The sequence below is a fragment of the Lagenorhynchus albirostris genome, chromosome 9 (assembly GCF_949774975.1).
Source record: "Lagenorhynchus albirostris chromosome 9, mLagAlb1.1, whole genome shotgun sequence".
Classification (NCBI taxonomy): Eukaryota; Metazoa; Chordata; class Mammalia; order Artiodactyla; family Delphinidae; genus Lagenorhynchus; species Lagenorhynchus albirostris.
Genome location: NC_083103.1, coordinates 7386966 through 7408637, shown reverse-complemented (window position 1 = coordinate 7408637; position 21672 = coordinate 7386966). Strand labels below are relative to the sequence as shown.

General features: G+C 50.5%; 2 protein-coding genes across 5 annotated transcripts; one reads left to right on the top strand and one right to left on the bottom strand.

Moving 5' to 3' along the window:
- The first annotated feature begins 10510 nt into the window (after positions 1 to 10510).
- On the top strand, positions 10511 to 19247 carry PPP2R5B (protein phosphatase 2 regulatory subunit B'beta). Of its 3 annotated transcripts, none has more exons than XM_060158736.1 (14): positions 10511 to 10890; positions 11392 to 11806; positions 12584 to 12780; positions 13397 to 13498; positions 13659 to 13751; positions 13877 to 14007; positions 15453 to 15512; positions 15613 to 15721; positions 16271 to 16324; positions 16398 to 16448; positions 16573 to 16692; positions 17547 to 17674; positions 17942 to 18043; positions 18452 to 19247. In XM_060158736.1, exons 2-14 carry the CDS (start codon positions 11608 to 11610, stop codon positions 18597 to 18599), a joined length of 1494 nt encoding a protein of 497 aa, XP_060014719.1. In that variant the 5' UTR covers positions 10511 to 10890; positions 11392 to 11607; the 3' UTR covers positions 18600 to 19247. The 3 variants fall into 3 exon arrangements, with proteins under 3 accessions (XP_060014719.1, XP_060014717.1, XP_060014720.1); XM_060158734.1 differs by having other exon boundaries at positions 11351 to 11806; XM_060158737.1 differs by having other exon boundaries at positions 10514 to 10890; positions 11721 to 11806.
- Positions 19248 to 19259: 12 nt separating this feature from the next.
- Positions 19260 to 20115, bottom strand: GPHA2 (glycoprotein hormone subunit alpha 2). 2 transcript variants are annotated; one of them, XM_060158733.1, is made up of 3 exons: positions 20013 to 20115; positions 19668 to 19852; positions 19260 to 19556 (listed from the first exon to the last, which is right to left on the bottom strand). In XM_060158733.1, exons 1-3 carry the CDS (start codon positions 20113 to 20115, stop codon positions 19455 to 19457), a joined length of 390 nt encoding a protein of 129 aa, XP_060014716.1. In that variant the 3' UTR covers positions 19260 to 19454. The 2 variants fall into 2 exon arrangements, with proteins under 2 accessions (XP_060014716.1, XP_060014715.1); XM_060158732.1 differs by having other exon boundaries at positions 19260 to 19852; positions 20013 to 20110.
- Positions 20116 to 21672: the final 1557 nt, after the last annotated feature.

Below are 21672 nucleotides of genomic sequence, written 5' to 3'. Positions count from 1 at the left end.
ACGCTCACTGCCATTGGTCACTGCAAAGGGCAAGGCCTACTGATTGGCCGCGGGGGCGGAGCCTTCAGGCGCGAAAAAGGGACTGGGCTCTCGGCAAGATATAGGGCTCCCAATATTAATTTACGCTTGCGTATAAATTCTGTGTAGGAGCACCTTTAACCTCTCTCCTACGGGCTCCGGGAAGGCTGTTGCTTGAGGTGCCAGCCCCTCTAAGGAATGCGCATGTGCTGACTCGTCCGACTAGTACTTGAGGTAGTTGGCGAGGATTTAAAGGGACAGTGTCCCATTAAACTTCGTAAAAAGCTTTTCAGAGGCATATTTAGTGTGAGCCCAGTACGCATCTCTAGAAACGATTAAGTGAAAACATTTGCATTTTACAAAACGCTTAACCTTCCGCTATCTCATTCAACCCCCACAGCAACCTCTAAGGTGGAGATTATTGTCACCATTTTACAGATAAGGAAACAGATTTATAAAGGTTGCTGTGAGTCCACCGTGAAGGAGGTCTCACCTGGAATGCTTGACCGGAGATTAACTGATCTTCCCTTCTCTCTGTACTTGGTCAGGGCTCCAGCCCCTCCCTGGAATAATAATAATAATGGTTTTTAATATCTCTAATCCTAGAATTCAATAAAGAATGGATTCTAACCCCCTTGAGCAGAGGTTTATTGTTTTGCACAGCCCTTGAGCTAAGAATGTTTTTTTTAAAAAAATATTTATTTATTTATTTTGGCTGCCCCGGGTCTTGGTAGTGGCACATGGGATCTTCATTGCGGCATGAGGACTTCTTAGTTGCAGCACGTGGACTCTTTAGTTGCGGCATGCGAACTCTTAGTTGTGGCATGCATGCAGGATCTAGTTCCCCAACCAGGGATCGAACCCGGGGCCCCCTGCATTGGGAGTGTGGAGTCTTATCCACTGGACCACCAGGGAAGAATGGTTTTTACATATTCAAATAGTTGGAAAAAAATCAAAAGAAGAATGTGATTTCATGACGTGAAAATCATATGAAATTCACAGTGTGTCCACAAATAAAGTTTTAGTAGAAGACAGCCATGCTCATTTGATTAAGTACTCTCTAGGGATGCTTTCTTGCTATAGCAGAGTTGAGTACTTGAGACAAAGGCCTGCAAAGCCTAAAATATTTATTTTCTGGCCCTTTACAGGAAAAGTTGGCCCACTCCTGCTCAGGTTTAGTCACACAAGCTCCCTTACATCATGATGACTTAGGAGATACCCACAGGTAATTATAATTCCATTTTAGCCTTACTAGGGAGATGGACTCTACTGCAATCTAAAGCCAAAAGTTGGCCGGAAGCAAGGGCAACCACCCTGGCCTGAGGGGTCAGGGATCTGGATTCCAGTCCCAGCTATGTGTGGCCTCAGGCAAGTCACTGCTCCTTTTGGTGAGACTGTTTTATTCCCCTTCGCCTGGGGTCGGGTTAGTAGGCCGGAAGGCTCATTACCTGGAAGGGATTGAAGAACAGCCTCTGAGAGAATTGTGGGGAACACTAGGAAGGCCCCATTCTAGGAGACTGGTTAATAAGATGGCTGCTCAGAAAATGCTTGTGGAATGAATCAAGAGGTCTGCCTGACCCCCATGACAGGCCAGGGGCAGAGCTGTGTTCATCGAGTGTTCATTAAATTAATAATAAAAATAATAGACACCATGAGTTGAGCCATGTGATGTCCTGGACCCTGGGCTTGTCACTTTACATGCATGACTTCATCTGCTCTTTACCACATAGGCTCATGAGGGAGGCACTGTCGCAGCAGAAATAGAAATGAAGTTTTCCCTCTCCTGAGAACAAGGTAAATAAAGGGAACAGTGAACAGGCTAGAGAAGAAACATAACCTGGCCTGAAAGAGTGAGTCAATCCTAGTTTTATTTTAACTGTTACTAAACTGTAATGTCTGTAGTTAGATTTGCCCTTCAGAAAGCTAACCTGTCACCACTAATCCTGTGTAATTTACATTCTGCACCTGGTATTTGCTCTCCCTATAATCTCTAGTAGCAAATCACCCCTTGTAGCTGTTTGCATTTCAGAAAGGAGGTCCCAGACCAATAACCCAGAGACTAACGGACCCAATTACTGGGCTGCTGGACCCAATTACCAGCTTGCCTGACTCCAGCAGTGACTGTTTTGAAATAATGCAAGAAGAATGCAAGACATTCACCATTTTGATCCTTATCACTTACTTCGGACTGCGAACTCCCCTATAAGGATCCCTGTAATTCCCCAGGAAGGGGGGCACAGTTCTTGAGGTGCTAGCCTACTGTGTCTTCCCTTTGCCTGGCAAAGAAAATTTAAAAAGCCTCTCTATTTCTTACCTTCCAAATCTCTGTCTCCGTATTTTTATTCGGCATTGGTGTACAGAGAGCCAAGATTTTGGCAACAGCACTATTAATACCCCCATTTTATGGAAAGGAAAACTGAGGCTGTGTGCCTAAGTGCCTGTGGAGCAAGTGAATGACAAGCATCACTTCTCCTCCCAAAGGCAGTGGGAATAGAAAGGCATATTCTCGAGTCTAGGAAAAGTTGTCCTTATGTTCCATCTGGGAGGGAGCTACCATTCCCCTGCAGTGGGAATGGAGAGTACCACCTGCAAAGGGTGGGGACACCGGGCCATTCCCTATATCCAGACAGACCTCCAATCTGGGGTGGCTGCTTCCTAGGTTGGCTTCCTGCCACTGAGGCTGCACTCAGATCTTGTCTTTCATTGTAACTTTACTAGGAGCCACATCTGTCTCTCAGAAGTGGGTGCTTGTGAGTCCCCTCCTAAGCCTGATTCCCTCTGTGACCAGGACACAGTGCAGTGTCTGTGCCACAACAGAGAAGTAGATAGGACTCAGAGGGATAGAAAGTTCCTTCCTGCCACCTCCCCCTAGACAATACACAGTGAACTCCACAGAAATCCAAAAAATACAGTGGCCCTGGGCACTGGACAACGGGATCTCAGAGAACTCAAGGGGTCTGGAAAAGCATGGGGCCAGGGTTCCTCCCCACAGAATGAAAAGGAGAGAGCCAGGCTTTGTGGGGCTTCTTGGGGGCCTCCCCACATCAGATAGGTGGGAACTTATAAGGCAAACCAGGTTCTATAGGCCTCAGGGACCCTAGGGGAAGGCTCTCCCTTCCCTAGGAATGGCCCACCCAGAAGAAGCCCCTCTGGCAATGTCCTCAGTGGGATCATGATAGGTGTAAAATTGATCACGGAAGGTAGCCTGGGGGCTGTGGCTTTTGACTTGGCCATGGTGGAGGGCCTGGATTTTGCATTTTGTCTGAATTGTGGTAAAATATACATGATAAATATTACCATTTCTAGAAGTACAATTCAGTAGTGCTAAGTGTATTCACATTGCTGTGGAACTAATCTCCCGGACTTTTTCATTTGCAAAACTGAAATTCTATACTCATTAAACAACAACACCAAACTGGGTGAATTTTGTGGTATGTGAATGATACCCCAAGAAAGATGATTTAAAAAGTAATTTTCAACTCCCCCGCCATGTGACTTTGTATCTATTCTGAGACACAGTTCAAAGGCTATTTCTTGCAGGAAGTCTTATGTGTGTCCTCCACACTTCAGTGCCCCAGTCCTCAAACTGAGCACCCCCTTTGTACAAAGCATCAACCCTCCATGGCCAACCTGGCCTGGAGACCCTCAGAGTTCAGGGCACTAGCCCCCAGGGGACCTGGGGTGGGGGGCTGGTGCTGGCGTGCACCTGACTTAGGCTGGGAGGTGGGAGCCTGGACCGTGGTCCCAGCTTTGATGGTAGGCTATGTAACCCTGGGCAAAGCACTTCTCCTCTCTGGGCCTCGGGGTCCTCACCTGGTTGTAGAAGGCTTGGTGGGCCTGCCCTCCCCCAGCTTCCTCTGCAGGGGCGTGGGAGAGGCTTCATCTCCTGAGCCTGGGAGATGGGCAAGGAGGAGATTATGGGTTTCCAGTTGACAGACGAGGTCACCAAGAGCCAAATGGACAAGACCTGCTGAGCAAGGGGTTTCATCCTGGATCTCAGCCTGGCTAAACTGTGGCCTTTGCTCTTTATTGCTCCAGTAGGTGAGTACCTCTTGGGTACCCAGACTCCCTCTGCAGCAGGGAAGGCGGCTGGGTGGTTCCACTGGGGTACTGAGTGGTCAACAAGGCCTAAGGCAGAGTGAGGAAGACTCTAAAAAGGGCTCCATCCCACTCCCTGACTTCATCGCGAGGTTTCACTGCCCACTCCTGATGCTCACATGGACCAGTTGTTTATTTAGGCAAAACTGCTGGGTGGAAGCAGAAGCAAGAAGAACTACAATTCTGCAGACTGTGGAAGGAAAAACACATTCACAGAAAGACAGACAAAATGAAAAAGCAGAGGACTTTGTACCAGATGAAAGAACAAGATAAAACCCCAGAAAAACAACTAAATGAAGTGGAGATAGGCACCTTCCAGAAAAATAATTTGGAATAACGATAATGAAGATGATCCAGGACCTCAGAAAAAGAATGGAGGCAAAGATCGAGAAGATGCAAGAAATGTTTAACAAAAACTGAGAAGAATTAAAGAACAAACACCTAGAAGAATTAAAGAACAAATACCTAGAAGAATTAAAGAACAAATACCTAGAAGAATTAAAGAACAAACAAACAGAGATGAACAATACAATAACTGAAATGAAAAATACACTAGAAGGAATCAATAGCAGAATAACTGAGGCAGAAAAACGGATAAGAGACCTGGAAGAAAGAATGGTGGAATTCACTGCCATGGAACAGAATAAAGAAAAAAGAATGAAAAGAAATGAAGACAGCCTAAGAGACCTCTGGGACAACATTAAACGCAACAACATTCACATTATAGGGGTCCCAGAAGGAGAAGAGAGAGAGAAAGGACCAGAGAAAATATTTGAAGAGATTATAGTCGAAAACTTCCCTAACATGGGAAAGGAAATAGGCACCCAAGTCCAGGAAGTGCAGAGAGTCCCAGGCAGGATAAACCCAAGGAGAAACATGCCAAGACACATAGTAATCAAATTGACAAAAATTAAAGACAAAGAAAAATTATTGAAAGCAACAAGGGAAAAATGACAAATAACATACAAGGGAACTCCTATAAGGTAGTGGCTGATTTCTTAGCAGAAAATCTACAAGGCAGAAGGGAGTGGCATGATATATTTAAAGTGATGAAAGGGAAGAACCTACAACCAAGACTACTCTACCCGGCAAGGATCTCATTCAGATTCAACAGAGAAATCAAAAGCTTTACAGACAAGCAAAAGCTAAGAGATTTCAGCACCACCAAACCATGTCTACAACAAAGTTCCTTTAGGAACTTTTCTAAGTGGGAAACACTAGAGAAGAAAAGGACCTACAAAAACAAACCCATAACAATTAAGAAAATGGTAATAGGAACATACATATCGATAATTACCTTAAACGTGAATGGGTTAAATGCTCCAACCAAAAGACACAGCCTTGCTGAATGGATACAAAAACAAGACCCATCTATATGCTGTCTACAAGAGACCCACTTCAGACCTAGGGACACATCCAGACTGAAAGTGAGGGGATGGAAAAAGATATTCCATGCAAATGGAAATCAAAACAAAGCTGGAGTAGCAATACTCATATCAGATAAAATAGACTTTAAAATCAAGAATGTTACAGGAGACAAGGAAGGACACTACATAATGATCAAGGGATCAATCCAAGAAGAAGATATAACAATTATAAATATATATGCACCCAACATAGGAGCACCTCAATACATAAGGCAACTGCTAACAGCTATAAAAGAGGAAATCAACAATAACACAATAATAGTGGGGGGCTTTAACACCTCACTTACACAAATGGACAGATCATCCAGAGAGACAATTAATAAGGAAACACAAGCTTTAAATGAAATAATAGACCAGATAGATTTAATTGATATTTATAGGACATTCCATCCAAAAACAGCAGATTACACTTTCTTCTCAAATGCACACGGGACATTCTCCAGGATGGATCACATCCTGGGTCAGAAATCAAGCCTCAGTAAATTTAAGAAAATTGAAACCATATCAAGCATCTTTTCCGACTACAACACTATGAGATGAGAAATAAATTACAGGGAAAAGAACGTAAAAAACACAAACACATGGAGGCTAAACAATACGTTACTAAATAACCAAGAGATCACTGAAGAAATCAAAGAGGAAATCAAAAAATACCTAGAGACAAATGACAACGAAAACACGACGATCCAAAACCTATGGGATGCAGCAAAAGCAGTTCTAAGAGGAAAGTTTATAGCAATACAAGCCTACCTCAAGAAACAAGAAAAATCTCAAATAAAAAATCTGACCTTACACTTAAAGGAACTACAGAAAGAAGAACAAACGAAACCCAAAGTTAGTAGAAGGAAATAAATCATAAGATGAGAGCAGAAATAAATGAAATAGAAACAAAGAAAACAGTAGCAAAGATCAATAAAACTAAACGCTGGTTCTTTGAGAAGATAAACAAAATTGATAAACCTTTAGCCAGACTCATTAAGAAATAGAGGGAGAGGACTCAAATCAATAAAATTAGAAATGAAAAAGGAGAAGTTACAACAGACACCGCAGAAATACAAAGCATCATAAGAGACTCCTACAAGCAACTCTATGCCAATAAAATGGACAACCTGGAAGAAATGGACAAATTCTTAGAAAGGTATAATCTTCCAAGACTGAACCAGGAAGAAACAGAAAATATGAACAGACTAATCACAAGTAACGAAATTGAAACTGTGATTAAAAATCTTCCAACAAACGAAAGCCCAGGACCGGATGGCTTCACAGGTGAATTCTATCAACCATTTAGAGAAGAGCTAACACCCATCCTTCTCAAACTCTTCCAAAAATTTGCAGAGGAAGGAACACTCCCAAACTCATTCTATGAGGCCACCATCACCCTGATACCAAAACCAGACAAAGATACTACAAAAAAAGAAAATTACAGATCAGTATCACTGATGAATATAGATGCAAAAATCCTCAACAAAATACTTGCAAACGGAATCCAACAACACATTAAAAGGATCATACACCATGATCAAGTGGGATTTATCCCAGGGATGCAAGGTTTCTTCAATATACGCAAATCAATCGATGTGATACACCATATTAACAAATTGAGGAATAAAAACCATATGATCGGGCTTCCCTGGTGGTGCAGTGGTTGCGAGTCCGCCTGCCGATGCAGGGGACACGGGTTCGTGCCCCGGTCCGGGAATATCCCACATGCCGTGGAGTGGCTAGGCCCATGAGCCATGGCCGCTGAGCCTGCTCGTCCGGAACCTGTGCTCCGCAATGGGAGAGGCCACAAAAGTGAGAGGTCCGCGTACCACAAACAAACAAACGAAAAAACCATATGATCATCTCAATAGATGCAGAAAAACCTTTTGACAAAATTCAACACCCATTTATGATAAAAACTCTCCAGAAAGTGGCCATAGAGGGAACCTACCTCAACATAATAAAGGCCCTATACAACAGACCCACAGCAAACATCATTCTCAATGGTGAAAAACTGAAAGCATTTCCTCTAAGATCAGGAACAAGACAAGGATGTCCACTCTCACCATTATTATTCAACATAGCTTTGGAAGTCCTAGCCATGGCAGTCAGAGAAGACAAATAAATAAAAGGAATACAAATTGGAAAAGAAGGAATAAAACTGTCACTGTTTGCAGATAACAAGATACTATACATAGAGAATCCTAAAGATGCCACCAGAAAACTACTAGAGCTAATCAATGAATTTGGTAAAGTTGCAGGATACAAAATTAATGGACAGAAATCTCTTGCATTGGTATACACTAACAATGAAAGATCAGAAAGAGAAATTAAGGAAACAATCCCATTCACCTTTGCAACAAAAAGAATAAAATACCTAGGAATAAACCTAGTAAGGAGGTAAAAGACCTGTATGCGGAAAACTATGACACTGATGAAAGAAATCAAAGATGACACAAACAGATGGAGAGATATACCATGTTCTTGGACTGGAAGAATCAGTATTGTGAAAATGACTATACTACCCAAAGCAATCTACAGCTTCAGTGCAATCCCTATCAAATTACCAGTGGCATCTTTTACAGAACTAGAACAAAAAAACCTTAAAATTTGTATGGAAACACAAAAGACCGCGAATAGCCAAAGCAGTCTTGAGGGAAGAAAATGGAGCTGGAAGAATCAGACTCCCTGACTTCAGACTATACTACAAAGCTACAGTAATCAAGACAATATGGTACTGGCACAAAAACAGAAACATAGATCAATGGAACAGGATAGAAAGCCCAGAGATAAACTCATGCACCTATGGTCAACTAATTTATGACAAAGGAAGCAAGGATATACAATGGAGAAAAGAGTCTCTTCAATAAGTGGTGCTGGGATAACTGGACTGCTACATGTAAAAGAATGAAATTAGCACACTCCCTAACACTATACACCAAAATAAACTCAAAATGGATTAGAGACCTAAATGTAAGACCAGACACTATAAAACTCTTAGAGGAAAACATAGGAAGAACACTCTTTGACGTAAATCCTAGCAAGATCTTTTTTGATCCACCTCCTAGAGTAATGGAAATAAAAACAAAAGCAAACAAATGGGATCTAATGAAACTTAAAAGCTTTTGTGAAGCAAACTACAAACAAGACAAAAAGGCAGCCCTCAGAATGGGAGAAAATATTTGCAAATGAATCAACCGACAAAGGATTAATCTCCAAAATATATAAACAACTTATGCAGCTCAATACTAAAAAAAAAAACAACCCAATCCAAAAATGGGCAGAAGACCTAAATAGACATTTCTCCAAAGAAGACTTACAGATGGCCAAGAAGCACATGAAAAGCTGCTCAACATCACTAATTATTAGAGAAATGCAAATCAAAACTACAATGGGGTATCACCTCACACCGGTTAGAATGGGCATCATCAGAAAATCTACAAACAACAAGTGCTGGAGAGGGTGTGGAGAAAAGGGAACCCTCTTGCACTGTTGGTGGGAATGGAAATTCATACAGCCACTATGGAGAACAGTATGGAGGTTCCTTAAGAAACTAAAAATAGTATTACCATATGACCCAGCAATCCCAGTACTGGGCATATACCCAGAGAAAACCATAATTCAGAAATATACATGCAAAAAAAAATACACATGCACCCCAATGTTCATTGCAGCACTATTTACAATATCTAGGTCATGGAAGCAACCTAAATGCCCATGGACAGACGAATGGTTAAAGAAGTTGTGGTACGTATATACAATGGAATATTACTCAGCCATAAAAAAGAACAAAATTGGGTCATTTGTAGAGACGTGGATGGATCCAGAGGCTGTCATACAGAGTGAAGTAAGTCAGAAAGAGAAAAACAAATATTGTATATTAACACATATATGTGGAACCTAGAAAAATGGTGCAGAGGAACTGGTTTGCAGGGCAGAAATAGAGACACAGATATAGAGAACAAACATATGGACACCAAGGGGGTAAAATGGCAGGGTGGGGTTGTGTGGGGTGGGATGAACTGGGAGATTGGGATTGACATGTATACACTAATATGTATAAAATAGATAACTAATAATGTGCTGTATAAAAAATAAATAAAATAAAATTCAAAAAACAAAACAAAACAGAATTGCTGGGTGGAGATTTCACAGCATAGTGTAGGGGATGGAGTCCAGGGGAATGAAAGGTGTTGGGGTCCAGAGTGCTAGGAAGGGGGTCCCGGACTACAAGCTGGAAAATTTTGGCAGGAATGCCAAACTCCTGGAAGTCCACCTGTGCCTTGGATACCCTGCAGCAGGATTTTGAACAGGAGCCCCCAGTAGCACATCTTAGGTCCCAAAGGGGCTGGGAGTTCCATCCAGGGAGGCTAGCTTGCCTGGGGTGGGGTGGCAGCACCGGGGAGCACCCCCTGCTCTGATGCTTTGCCACTCCTAGGCTGGCCCTTTAAACCCAGATCATGATGTCACCTTAGACAGCAAGGGACGGGAGGGGGACTGCAGGCCTGAGGAAGGACTGCATTTCCCAGCAGCCTTGGGTGCACCACACCCCTCCCAGCAGGCACTGGCTCACTGCAGACTATTAACCAGTCCAGTGCCAGTTTCTACTGGGGTTTTGAAGCGTCCAGCCATTCTGGAGTGAGGGTGGGGTTCCCTTGGGGGTGGAATGCCTGGGGCACAGATGGAGCAGGCCAAATCTTTGGGCCTGGCATAGGATTGGGCCTCTTTCCTGCCGGAGTCCTGGCATCGCCCCCAGCTTCCTGGTGCAGACTCCTGAGTCTTCCTCTCTCCCTATGCAGTCTCCCTTGCAGAAAGCAGGAACCCAGCGCCAGTTGGACCCCTTCCCGCTCAGCTTCAGTCTTGTCCCTGGGTGCCCGCAGGGATTACCCCTTTGGTCAGGCAGCCGCTTTTATTGGTGAGGGGACTACATCTCCCAGCTGCCCCGGGCGGGAACTTCCTGACGCAGCACCCCACCCACCCACCCCGCCCCCGGCCCCCAAACCCGCGGGGATGTGCGGGCCGACTGGGGGAGGTGACTTGATGTCATCGTGAGCAGCTGGGCGGCGGGTGCCGGTGCGTACAGAGCCGGGGCTCCTGTGGTGCTGCGCGGGTCGGGTGCCACGACTTGAGGAGAGGTCTGCGCGCTGCCCCGGCCAGCCCAGAGCCCGTCGGGCGCCCGCGCCCCGACGCGGGGCTGAGTTGGGTGCACGCTCCGGCCCCCCCGGAGCCAGAGAGAGAACCCAGGAGCGCCGCCGCCCAGCGCCAGCGCCCTGAACCGGACCGCGGCTCGGGAGCCCTGAACAGCTGCTCCCTCCCCACCGGCAGCCCCTGGAGGGTCGGCGACCAAAGTCTGGGCATCTGAGAAGTGAGTGGCCCCCCCCCTCGAGAGGCAGATGAGATCTGGGAGCGAGGAAGGAGAAACTGAGGCGGGGGGAGGCTGCGGGTCGTGGGGGGGCAGGGGGATGGGACCCTCATTCTTGGGGAAGTCCCTGGTGACTGGATTAGTGGAGCAGAAACGGGGGCCCCATTCTGTTAGGGGCCAGGGATGAGGAACGAGGTCCCCGTTCCAGGTAGGGTCTGGCTGGCGGGAGAGGCCCTATTTCGAGATGGGTTGTTTTGGAGTCTGGGGCCTTTCAGTCAGGGAGAAGGGAGGGCCCTGTCTCCTGTGGGAGAGGGCTGCACCTCTCTTTAGGGTCTGGGCCAGGGTAGGAGGGAAAGAAGACTTGGGCGCTCCGCCGCAGCCCCACAGGCTGTCCTGAAAGAACTGACAGGCTCTCTCTGTCTCTTTCTTGCTGACCTCTCTGCCCTGACTTCTTTTTTAAAAGAGCCAGGGTGGGAACCCTAACTGGACTCTTCCGACCCTCAGGAAGGACCTGAGACCTGAGCCATCCTCCTCTCTACCGTGCTTGCCCCCCAGGACTGGGCAGTTGCCAGAGGCCCTGGGGGGGGGGCCAGGACTGTGCTGTGCTCCTCCCCACCGCACAGGATGGGCCCAAGTTAGTCAGCCCAGCCTCACGCAGCATCCTGCAGGCCCAGAGGGAAGCTCAGGGGCTCTGAAGGCTTGGCCCACCGCCTGACCGCCATGGAGACGAAGCTGCCCCCCGCGAGCACCCCCGGCAGCCCCTCGTCCCCAGGGCTGTCCCCGGTGCCCCCACCCGACAAGGTGGACGGCTTCTCCCGCCGTTCCCTCCGCAGGGCCCGGCCCCGGCGGTCCCACAGCTCCTCTCAATTCCGCTATCAGAGCAACCAGCAGGAACTCATCCCACTGCCCCTGCTCAAAGGTGAGCCCGGTCTTGGCTCCGGGGCTACCTGAGTCCTGGAGTGGGCAAGTGAGGTTTGGGGGTGGGGTGGTGGGAAGCAGCTGGCAGCTGCGATCAGAGGGAGTCTGGACGGCCCCTTCCAGGCCAGGGACTCCACCACCTGACCGCCACCTCCCAGCCCTCTACCCTCTCTGCTGACGCATGGCCTGACTGGCCTGTCATCCTTGGAGGTGGGGCATCTGGAGGTGGCGCCACCCTGGGGGGCAGACCAGGGCCAAGGGTGGGGCCTACAGCTTGGGTTCCAGGAGGCCACTACCAGCCCAGCTGCTGCCGGGGTCCTGGGGCAGGTGCTTAGCACGCTTCCCTGCAGTCACCCTGAGGTCCCCCCAGCTCTGGGCTACAGGGCCCAACTGGCTGAGGCAGAGGGCACCCGAGAGGTCCTCGGTGCTGGCTCTCCTCCCCACTTCTGGCTCTTAGAACAGAGTGCCGCCTATGAGAGGGAGGCAGTGGCTGTTTGGGCACCTGTGGAAAGGCCAGGCAGCCAGGGTCTGTTCCCATGCTTTAAAGTCAGGCTATCGTGTTCTCTGAGCCTAGGTTAGGATGAAGAGATGAAGCTCCTTTACTTCACAAGAATGGAGGATGGGACAGAAGTTGTTTGCTTTCTGCAAGGAGTGGGAGATGGCACAAAAGCACGGGGTCTGGGGGGCAGAGGAGCCAGCCTTAGGGATTAGGAGGGCCCGCCCCTGCCCAGAGCTGTGGCAGCTGGGGCCCAGGCTCAGCCCCCTCCTTCCTCCCCAGATGTGCCAGCCTCTGAGCTGCATGAGCTGCTGAGCCGGAAGCTGGCCCAGTGTGGGGTGATGTTTGACTTCTTGGACTGTGTGGCCGACCTGAAGGGGAAGGAGGTGAAGCGGGCGGCGCTCAATGAGCTGGTGGAGTGTGTGGGGAGCACTCGGGGGGTCCTCATTGAGCCTGTCTACCCAGACATCATCCGCATGGTGAGCACCTGGCACCTGGCCTCTGGGGGAGGGCTTGGTGCCCATGGGAACCCTAAGCCTGCCTGCGGAGCCCTCGTGCGGAGAATAAACCCACGGTCTTTGGCTTGGCCTCAAGGCCCACATCTTCCTCCCCCGCAGCCCCTGTCCCAGCCCCACTGCTGCCCAGCGCCCGGCCAGTGTAGGTAACTCAGTGCCTCCTGGGCTTGTCCCACCCTGCGCTGTTGCTTATGCTCTCCTGAGGCCTGGTGTGCACTCCCACCACGTTCCTTATCGCCATGGCCTGGCTCAGGTGCTGCCTCTTCCATGAAGCCTCTCTCAATGCCCAAGCCAGAAATCTCCCTTTTGCTGCTTAGAATGTCCTTAGACCTTACCACTTTCCATCTCGTCTTCCCTGCTGGACTGCACCTGATAGAGGGCAGGGATGTATCGCATCCACCCCTGGGTCCCCAACCCTGGGCCCAGGTCTATCCATGAACTAGATGTTCAGGTAATGATTGCCAAGGAGTGAATTGGTTGCTTGGGTAGGTGCTGAGGCCCATTAAACTTTGGATGAGGGATGTCCTGGTTTCCACCTTCAAGGGTTCTTCCGTAGAGAACCCTGACTCTCTCCCCTCAGATCTCAGTGAATATCTTCCGGACGCTGCCGCCCAGTGAGAACCCTGAATTTGACCCTGAAGAGGATGAGCCCAACCTTGAGCCTTCATGGCCACATCTTCAGGTATGAGGGCTGGGGAAGACAGGGATCTGAGTTTCAGAAGAGATCCGAGGAGAGGGTAGAGGGTCTCCTTAGGCCCCGGACTGTTGGATGAGGGCCACAGGGCAGGATGAGGGGGGAGGCTGCTCCTGAACTCACCTTTCTGTCTGTTCCCCTCCTCCAGCTGGTATACGAGTTTTTCCTGCGTTTCTTGGAGAGCCCAGACTTCCAGCCCTCCGTGGCCAAGAGATATGTGGATCAAAAGTTTGTCCTGATGGTGAAGTGGGGAGCCCAGGCCGGGTGCTGTCATGGGGCAGGGGCAGGCTCTCTGAGTGGCGTGGGGATAGGATGGAAGCAACCTGGCTTGGCCTCTTTCCTAACCCCTGATCCTGTGTCCCACAGCTCCTGGAGCTATTTGATAGCGAGGACCCTCGGGAGCGTGAGTACCTCAAGACCATCTTGCACAGGGTCTATGGAAAGTTCCTGGGGCTCCGGGCCTACATCCGCAAACAGTGCAGCCATATCTTCCTCCGGTGGGTGCCTGCGGCCTACCCCGCTGGGACCTGGGGAGGGAGGGAGAGAGCTATGGGGAGAAGACAGAGCAAAAGCTTCTGGGCTGGGGGGCCCAGTTTTTTCTTGGCAACATATTATATAATTTTTGCTTATACAAATCCTGTGAGATCAGTAGAGAAAGGTATTTATTTCCATTTTACAGATGAGGAAATTGAGGCTGAGAGATGAAGTGGTTTGCAGGGACTAGGTCAGTTCAGGGGGCCTAGGATCTAATGTCACACCAGGCCTTAAGGACCCAAAGAATGAGATTCTTTCTGCAAATATGTATTGAGCGCCAGTGCCCACTGGGCATCAGGGACCCACATTGCCTTGTAGTTGAGACTGGCTCTTGAGCTAGATGGTCTGTGTTTGAGTTTGGTTCAAATATTTGGGTGAACTTGGGCAAATTATTTAAGCTCTCTCCTAGTCTCCTCGTCTCTAGAATGGGAATGATAACTATACTACACAGAGATAATCATCAAGATGAAATGAGGCAGTGCCTTCAAAGCACTCAGTGTAGCTCCTGGACCAAGGCCGGAACTCTGAAACATTAGCTTTTATCGTTATTAGCTAAAAAATAGGTGAGGCACGATCCCTCTCCTCCAGGAGCTCAGTGTATTAGATCCCTTGCTTATTAACTTTGCGGCAAGTTTCATTGAACTGCTGAGCCTTGATTTCTTCATCTATATAATGGATCTAATAAGGTCTACCTCCTGGGATAATTTTGAGAAGTACATAGCACAGAATAGACACTGTAAGTGTTTGTCATTCTTTTGGTTGATTGGCATGAGGAGCGGAGGACTCAGGCTAGGTGCCTGTGGACTGGATGGGGACCAGGTAATGAGGGTTAGGGTCTCGGGGAGGAAGAGACGAGTTGGAATGCTTCATAGAAGAGGGGTTTGAATACCAGAGGGGAAAGGGTGGGTGGGATGAATTGGGAGATTGGGGTTGACATATATACGCTATTGGTACTATGTATTAAACGGATAGCTAATGAGAACCTACTGTATAGCACAGGGAACTCTACTCAATGCTCTGTGGTAACCTAAATGGGACGGAAATCCAAAAAAGAGGGGATATATGTATATGTATAGCTGATTCACTTTGCTGTACAGTAGAAACTAACACAACATTGTAAAGCAACCATACTCCAATAAAAATTAAAAAAAAAAAAAAGAAGAAGAAGAAAGGTTTGAGCTGGGACCCAGAGTGGCACTGGTGGCTGGGCTGAGAAGGGTAATAAAGAGGTGGGTGTGGATCTCAGTGGGGCCTCGTTTGGGGTTTGGGGAAGGGAGCACAGCCTCTGGGTGGGGAGAGAGTTGGATTGATGTGCAGGCTGGGGGTGGGCAGGCAGGGTGACAGAGAGGAGGGCTGGGCCTGCTCCAACTGCCTTGAGCCCTTCTGCATCCTTCTCTTCCTCTCAAAGGTTCATCTATGAACTTGAGCACTTCAATGGCGTGGCTGAGCTGCTGGAGATCTTAGGAAGGTGACTCTCTCTGGGCATCAGCTGGAGCCTCAGGATTCTGGGGGGAGGGACTGAGGCCCAGTCATGCCAACCCTCCTCATCTCTTCTGCCCCCTCCTCAGCATCATCAACGGCTTTGCGCTGCCCCTGAAGACCGAGCACAAGCAGTTTCTGGTTCGAGTCCTGATTCCCCTGCACTCTGTCAAGTCGCTGTCTGTCTTTCACGCCCAGGTAAGGCCCAGGCCTGGTCCTGCCACGGCAGAGAGGTCCTGACAGAGTCAGGGCAGCCACCCGGGCCCGCAGAGCCAGCCTGACACTCTGATTTCAGCCACACTAAAAGCGTGAACTCACGGGATCCTCTCTCACCTTTTTCTTGACTAATTCTGTTCCGTCTACCGTAGAGAATCCCCATGACCGTTTAAGGCCGATCTCAGACATTGGCCTCTGAAGACTTCCCAGCCCCCTCCCGCTCGACCTGCCTGTGCAGGCTTGAGCTCTCCTCCTTCTGTATTCCCATAGATCATGATACAGATTCCGGTTAAGGAACCTTTTGTAAAATTTGTAAGGACTAGTTTGCTGAATGTTTCCCCTGTGAGGTCATTATTGTGTCCCTGCACACCAAGCATGGTGCCTGGTGTATCCTAGGTGGTCAGTAAATGATTGGTGACTAAGAGAATAGACATAGGAAATGAGCCAATGTCTAGCGTCCTGTCCTGGTCCCCTCCTGACCCCTGTCCTCTTTCTCTATGCCTCCTCCTCCCCCACCACGCCCCGCTGCAGCTGGCATACTGTGTGGTACAGTTCCTGGAGAAGGATGCCACTTTGACAGAGCATGTGAGTACCTCTGGGGGGAAGGGCAAGCCCCCACCCCCGCAGGTCTGACTCTTTTCTGCCTCAACTCCCACAGGTGATCCGGGGGCTGCTCAAATACTGGCCAAAAACCTGCACCCAGAAGGAGGTATGAAGAAGGGCTTTGATGTCCACCACAGGGAGGTTGGGAGGGCTCAGCTTCCAGAGGGCAGGCAGGTGTGTGTCAGGGGAGGTGGGAACTGCTGCTCCCTGTGTCCCTTCCCCCACCCCAGGTGATGTTTCTGGGGGAGATGGAAGAGATTCTGGATGTCATTGAGCCCTCCCAGTTCGTGAAGATCCAGGAGCCCCTCTTCAAGCAGGTGGCTCGCTGTGTGTCCAGCCCCCATTTCCAGGTATGGGGCTGGAATGGGTGGGGGTGAGAGCCAGGGTATGGACTGGTAAGGTTGGCAAGTTGACCTAACACAGCTTCCTCTGCCCTCAGTTTCTCCTCTGGACCTTCCTGGGTCTAATAATGGGGAGATGCTGGACTTAGGGTCAGGAGACCTGGGGTCAAGCCTCAGATCCACCTCCCACTGGCTGAGGAGCCTTGAGCAAATCACTTCACCACTCTGAGTCAGATTAGGCTTCCTTATCTGTAGAATGGGCCAACAGGTGGTGATGAGAGCCGAAGGGATGGTAGCATAAACACATTTCATAAACTGAAATGGATGTTTAGCAAACGTCCATGAATGGGACGGATGGCTGTCCGCTTCCTTAGTGGCCTTAGATTTCATTAGCCCCACTTCAGAGCCCAGCAAGGCTTCTCCACACCATCCAGGCTGGCTGTAACCAGTGTTCTCCTACATGTGTGTGCAGACTTTCATTTTTATGAGCCATACCTGGTGGTTGTCAATTTTTCCTTCAGTTTACTGAATACCTCATTTGATGCTTACAACAGCCGTATGGAGGTAGCTATTATTAGCCCCACTTTACAGATTTGAAAACAGAGGCTGAGGGGTTAAATACCCTGTCCAAAGTCACGTGGCCAGTGTGTAGTGGAGCCAGGATTCTCCTCTGAGCGTTGGACTCCTAATCCAGTGTTCTTTTCACCTCACCATGTTGCTTCCTCCCGTGGGTCAGATGAGCCCTGAAGACGGGGTGTGTGGAGGGCAGGGCGCCCTGGGTTTGGGGTTGGGGATGGATACCAGGCCTTGCATGTGCAGGGAAGCCACTGCCAGGCGCCTACTCTGCCATCTCGCTGCCCCAGGTTGCAGAGCGGGCTCTGTATTTCTGGAACAATGAGTATATCCTGAGCCTCATTGAGGACAACTGCCATACTGTGCTGCCTGCTGTGTTTGGGACCCTCTACCAAGTCTCCAAGGAGCACTGGAATCAGTGAGTGCCCAGGCCTTGACCTAACCCACAGAACCTGGGGCAGGGCCAGCCAGTCCAGAACTGGGGTTACTGCTAGCTGGAGAGGATCAGGGAAGGCATCCGAAGATGGCAGAGGGGTGGTGAAAGGGGCAGGCAGAGGGCGGTGCTTGTGGTGTTCAGGGCTGCATGCTGTATTTGGGACACAGGGACAGGCAGAATGCCAGAGAGGGAGGTGGGACCCAACTGAAATTGCTCTCATCTCTCACCCCCTCCCTTGACCCTGCCAAGAACCATTGTGTCTCTGATCTACAATGTGCTCAAGACCTTCATGGAGATGAATGGGAAGCTGTTTGATGAGCTCACAGCCTCCTACAAGCTGGAAAAGCAGCAGTGAGTGCTGGGAGGCTGGACATGGAGGGAGAGGGGAGAAAAGCAGAAAAGAACCAGTTCCTAATGGTTGGAGGGAACCGAAGAGGAGAACCCACATCCCACCTGATCAGATGTTTAAAGTCTTTCCCTATGTTTTTGCCAAGTGCTGGGGCATCCAAGCCCAGTTATCCCCTGCATCCTCCAATTATCCTCCCAAGTACCTCTTGCAGGTATGGAGCATCCTATACTTCAGCTGGGGCCTCTCAGGGCCAGGCTGATCCATCTACTCCATGACCGCAGGCTGGGACCAGTCTCTCCTTAGTGCCTTCTCCCCTAAGTGGAGTCTCTTTGCAGGTGGGGTGGTGGTGAGGGAGGCTGAATTGCAGGTGGGGCCCCAGGTAAGGGAACTGCCTCGCCCTCTCTCCCCAGGGAACAGCAGAAGGCCCAGGAACGTCAGGAGCTGTGGCAAGGCCTGGAGGAGCTACGGCTACGCCGGTTACAGGGGACCCAGGGGGCCAAAGAGGCCCCGCTCCAGCGGCTTACACCCCAGGTGGCCACCGGTGGAGGTCAGAGCTAAAGATCCCCAGAAGGGGAGGAGCTAAACCCAGAGCTGTCAGTCCCTCCATCCTCCCTCCTGCCCAGGGGTCCAGAGAGATACACACCTACTCCTGGCCTTGCCAGAGGGGGCTCGGAGGGCTTCCTGCCTGGCCCAGCCTGGGCAGTTTCCACTGGGGGGAGAGGAGGAGAGATGGGGGTCCGGGCAACAGAACTCTCAGGCCGTCCTGGCAGGACTTGACCAGGGCAAGCTTGACCAGGAAGCTGCCATCAGGGATCTGCCTCTGCCCCACAAAGCTGGGCTACAGACTGCAGGCAGGTTCCCACCCCCTGCTCCCAGCCTAGGGCAAGGGGACTCGGCCCCTCACCTGCCCCACCTTGTGCCAGCGGGAGGTCCTTCCTCACCCCACCATGGGATCCATGGTCTGTTTATTCTCCCCCAGCTCACCTGCAACACAGACATTATCCTGGGCCTGGGGCACCCTCCTTCCTTCCCTCCCCTCCCTTGCCCTGTACATCCTTGTCCCCTTTTTATTTATTGGGCAGGGGGAGGGGTGAGGGCACAGGCAGAAGATTCCCTGTGTCCTGGGGCAAGGGTGGGTGGTCACAGTAACCATGGTCTGTTCCCCTTTCCCTGGCTGGGGGTAGATTTAATAAAGAGAGAAACTCATGATCTGCTTGCTTTATTTAGGACAAAGAGGGAGATGAAATGATGAAGGACTGGTTAGGAAGCCAGGCAGAGGTGGGGAAGAGGCAGAAACGCCCCTCTTCTCACAGGGTTGGAGCTGTTGTCCTTGCTGAGGTTCAGGATATGTAGGATATACTCCAACATTAAACCCTCTGACCAAGGGGAGGGTGGCGGGGGGAGAAGGATGGGCTAGTAGCGCGAGAGGCGACACATGTCACACTGGCAGGCCCTGGCCGTGAAGATCTCCAGCTCCTCCCTCCGGTCCCCCCCACAATGCAGCTGCACCTTCACCTGTGGGAGAGGTGGGTGTCTGTTCCAGTCCCCTTCCTCAGGCCATCTTAGATCCCCATCTCCTCTGTCTCCCCTACCCGCAACGAGCACCACCGGGCTGGGCCCCCTCACCTTCCTCAGGCTGCTGATGGTGCAGCACTGAGAGACGGAGGTGATGTTATGTCGATAGCCACTGGCCACCAGCACCGAATAACGGGAAGGGAAGGCGCTGGACTCGCAGTGGCCCACACAGGCCTGTGCCACATGGGAGCCCTGGCAGGTGCCTTGCCGGTCACTTCGCACCGTCACATTGAAGGCTAGAAGAAGACAGAAGAGCGGTAGATGGTGCCTTGGAGAAGGCTCGCCCAGCTCCTGTTGCCTGAGCCTCACTGGGTCCCTCGAGGGTGCTGCCTGCCCCTCTGTCCAGTCCATCAGCTCTTTGCTCCCACCCAGCTCTTTGCTCCCAGGGTTACTTACAGTGCAAGTAGCAGCCTGGGATGGCTGCCTGTTGACCCTGGCCTTCAGTGACCACCAGGACCAGCAGGCAGAGGAGCAGGGTTTGGGGGGACGCCATGGGCATCTGAAACACAGATAGGTAGATAGATGTCTGTAGATGGGTGTGCAGGTGGGAGGGGGAGTTCTTTCAACACTGCATGCCTCCAGGTGAATGAGGCAGGGCTAGGTTGGTCTGTCTGACTGGGGTGAGGCCTGCCTGTGAGGGGCTGTCTTTTCCTTGTACCTGCCTTTGGGTGCGTGTGCATGTGGATGTGCGTGTCTGTCTCTCTGGATGCGTGTGAGTGTGCACAGCTGTCCCAGTGTGACTTGTGTGTCAGCCCACTGCCGTGATTCTCCCCCCGAACTTCCTCCACCATCTGGACCACGAACCTCTGCCTCCCTCCATCTGCCCCATCTATCTGCCCGCAGGACCCTTATCTGCAGTCCCCAGCCCCTCCCAGGGCTCCTCCTGCCTCGGTGAGCTGGCCGCTCGCAAGGCCCGGGAGCTGGGCGGCGTGCTGCGCGGCTCCTCTGGCCTCCTGCCGGCCTCCAGGCGGTGCTGGCTCTCCGGGCTTTTATTTGCCCACGTTCTGGAGCCACGCCTTCTTGGAGGTCGGCTTTCAGGCCTGCCTCCTCTGCCTGAAGCCTCACAGCAAAACCACCTGGGAGAGCCTGCTGTTCTCTGAGGTGTGGTCCTCTAGGGCGGTTTCTGCTTCCCCTCTGTCCAAAAGCTGCTGGTGGCCCAGGGCTGGGAAGTGAGGTGTAGAGAAAAGCCCAGGAGCTGGTGGAGTAGGCAGCGTGTGTGCAGTTGGAGAGGGAGGGCTCTCACTGGGCTGAGTTGTGGCCACCTGGGTTCTCTTCTTTGCTATGTGACCTCGGGCAGGACACTTCTGTTTAGGGCCTTGCCAGCCCATCCTTAAAACTATTAAACTCAGCCCTGCCTGTCTCTTTTACCCACTGCAAAGGAAAGGGTGGAGAGGAGATTCTTATGGACAACGGAAATGCTATCAGTGGGGGGTCTCCTGAGAGATGCTTGGTGGCAGAGCCAGGGAGAGTCAGGGGGCTGGTTCTAAGTCCGTTTCAGAGCTTCACTTTCACTGTCAAGTGGATGACTTCTCATTCTGGGGGTCAGCTACAGAGCGGGGCTTGCCCTAGTTTCTGGACTAACAGGGACCTGACTCCTGGAGGTGCCTGAAGCTATCAACCCCAGCAAGTCGATCATCTAGTCCAGCCCTGGCTCTGGTTTTACAGGTGAGGCAACTGAGGCTCAAGAGAAGGAAAGTTACTAAAGGTCACACAGCTAGTTCATGTCAGGGCTGTTCCGGAACCCAGATCTCCTGCTATTCATGCCTGGCGCTAAATTACACTTGGGGCAAGAATGTGGCAAGTTAGAAAAAGACCCCTAGCCAGCAGGAGCCACAGGGGCCGGGGCAGGGTAGCCATCAGAAGGAGGCCTGTGGTGGTTCTGTCCCCACACACCCCAGGGCTACTGGCTCAATGACCTGCTCCGAGAGGCAGAGCCAGCCACAGGCTGCCAGAGCTGGAAGGCACTGAGAGCTCATCAGATCCTACCCTTTCATTTTCCAGATGAGAAAAATAAGAACCAGAAAGGAAGGTGACTTTGCCAAGCCTTCATTATAAG

What these genes read in the sequence shown, in the direction of transcription:
- PPP2R5B (XM_060158736.1), top strand. Translation starts at nt 11,608, where the DNA reads ATGGAGACGAAGCTGCCCCCCGCGAGCACCCCCGGCAGCCCCTCGTCC. An exon ending in CTTCATGGCCACATCTTCAG is followed by an intron (nt 13,499 to 13,658) that starts GTATGAGGGCTG and finishes CCCCTCCTCCAG; the next exon opens with CTGGTATACGAGTTTTTCCT. An exon ending in TGCAGCCATATCTTCCTCCG is followed by an intron (nt 14,008 to 15,452) that starts GTGGGTGCCTGC and finishes TTCCTCTCAAAG; the next exon opens with GTTCATCTATGAACTTGAGC.
- GPHA2 (XM_060158732.1), bottom strand. Translation starts at nt 20,109, where the DNA reads ATGGCGTCCCCCCAAACCCTGCTCCTCTGCCTGCTGGTCCTGGTGGTC. An exon ending in CCCAGGCTGCTACTTGCACT is followed by an intron (nt 19,853 to 20,012) that starts GTAAGTAACCCT and finishes GTCTTCTTCTAG; the next exon opens with CCTTCAATGTGACGGTGCGA.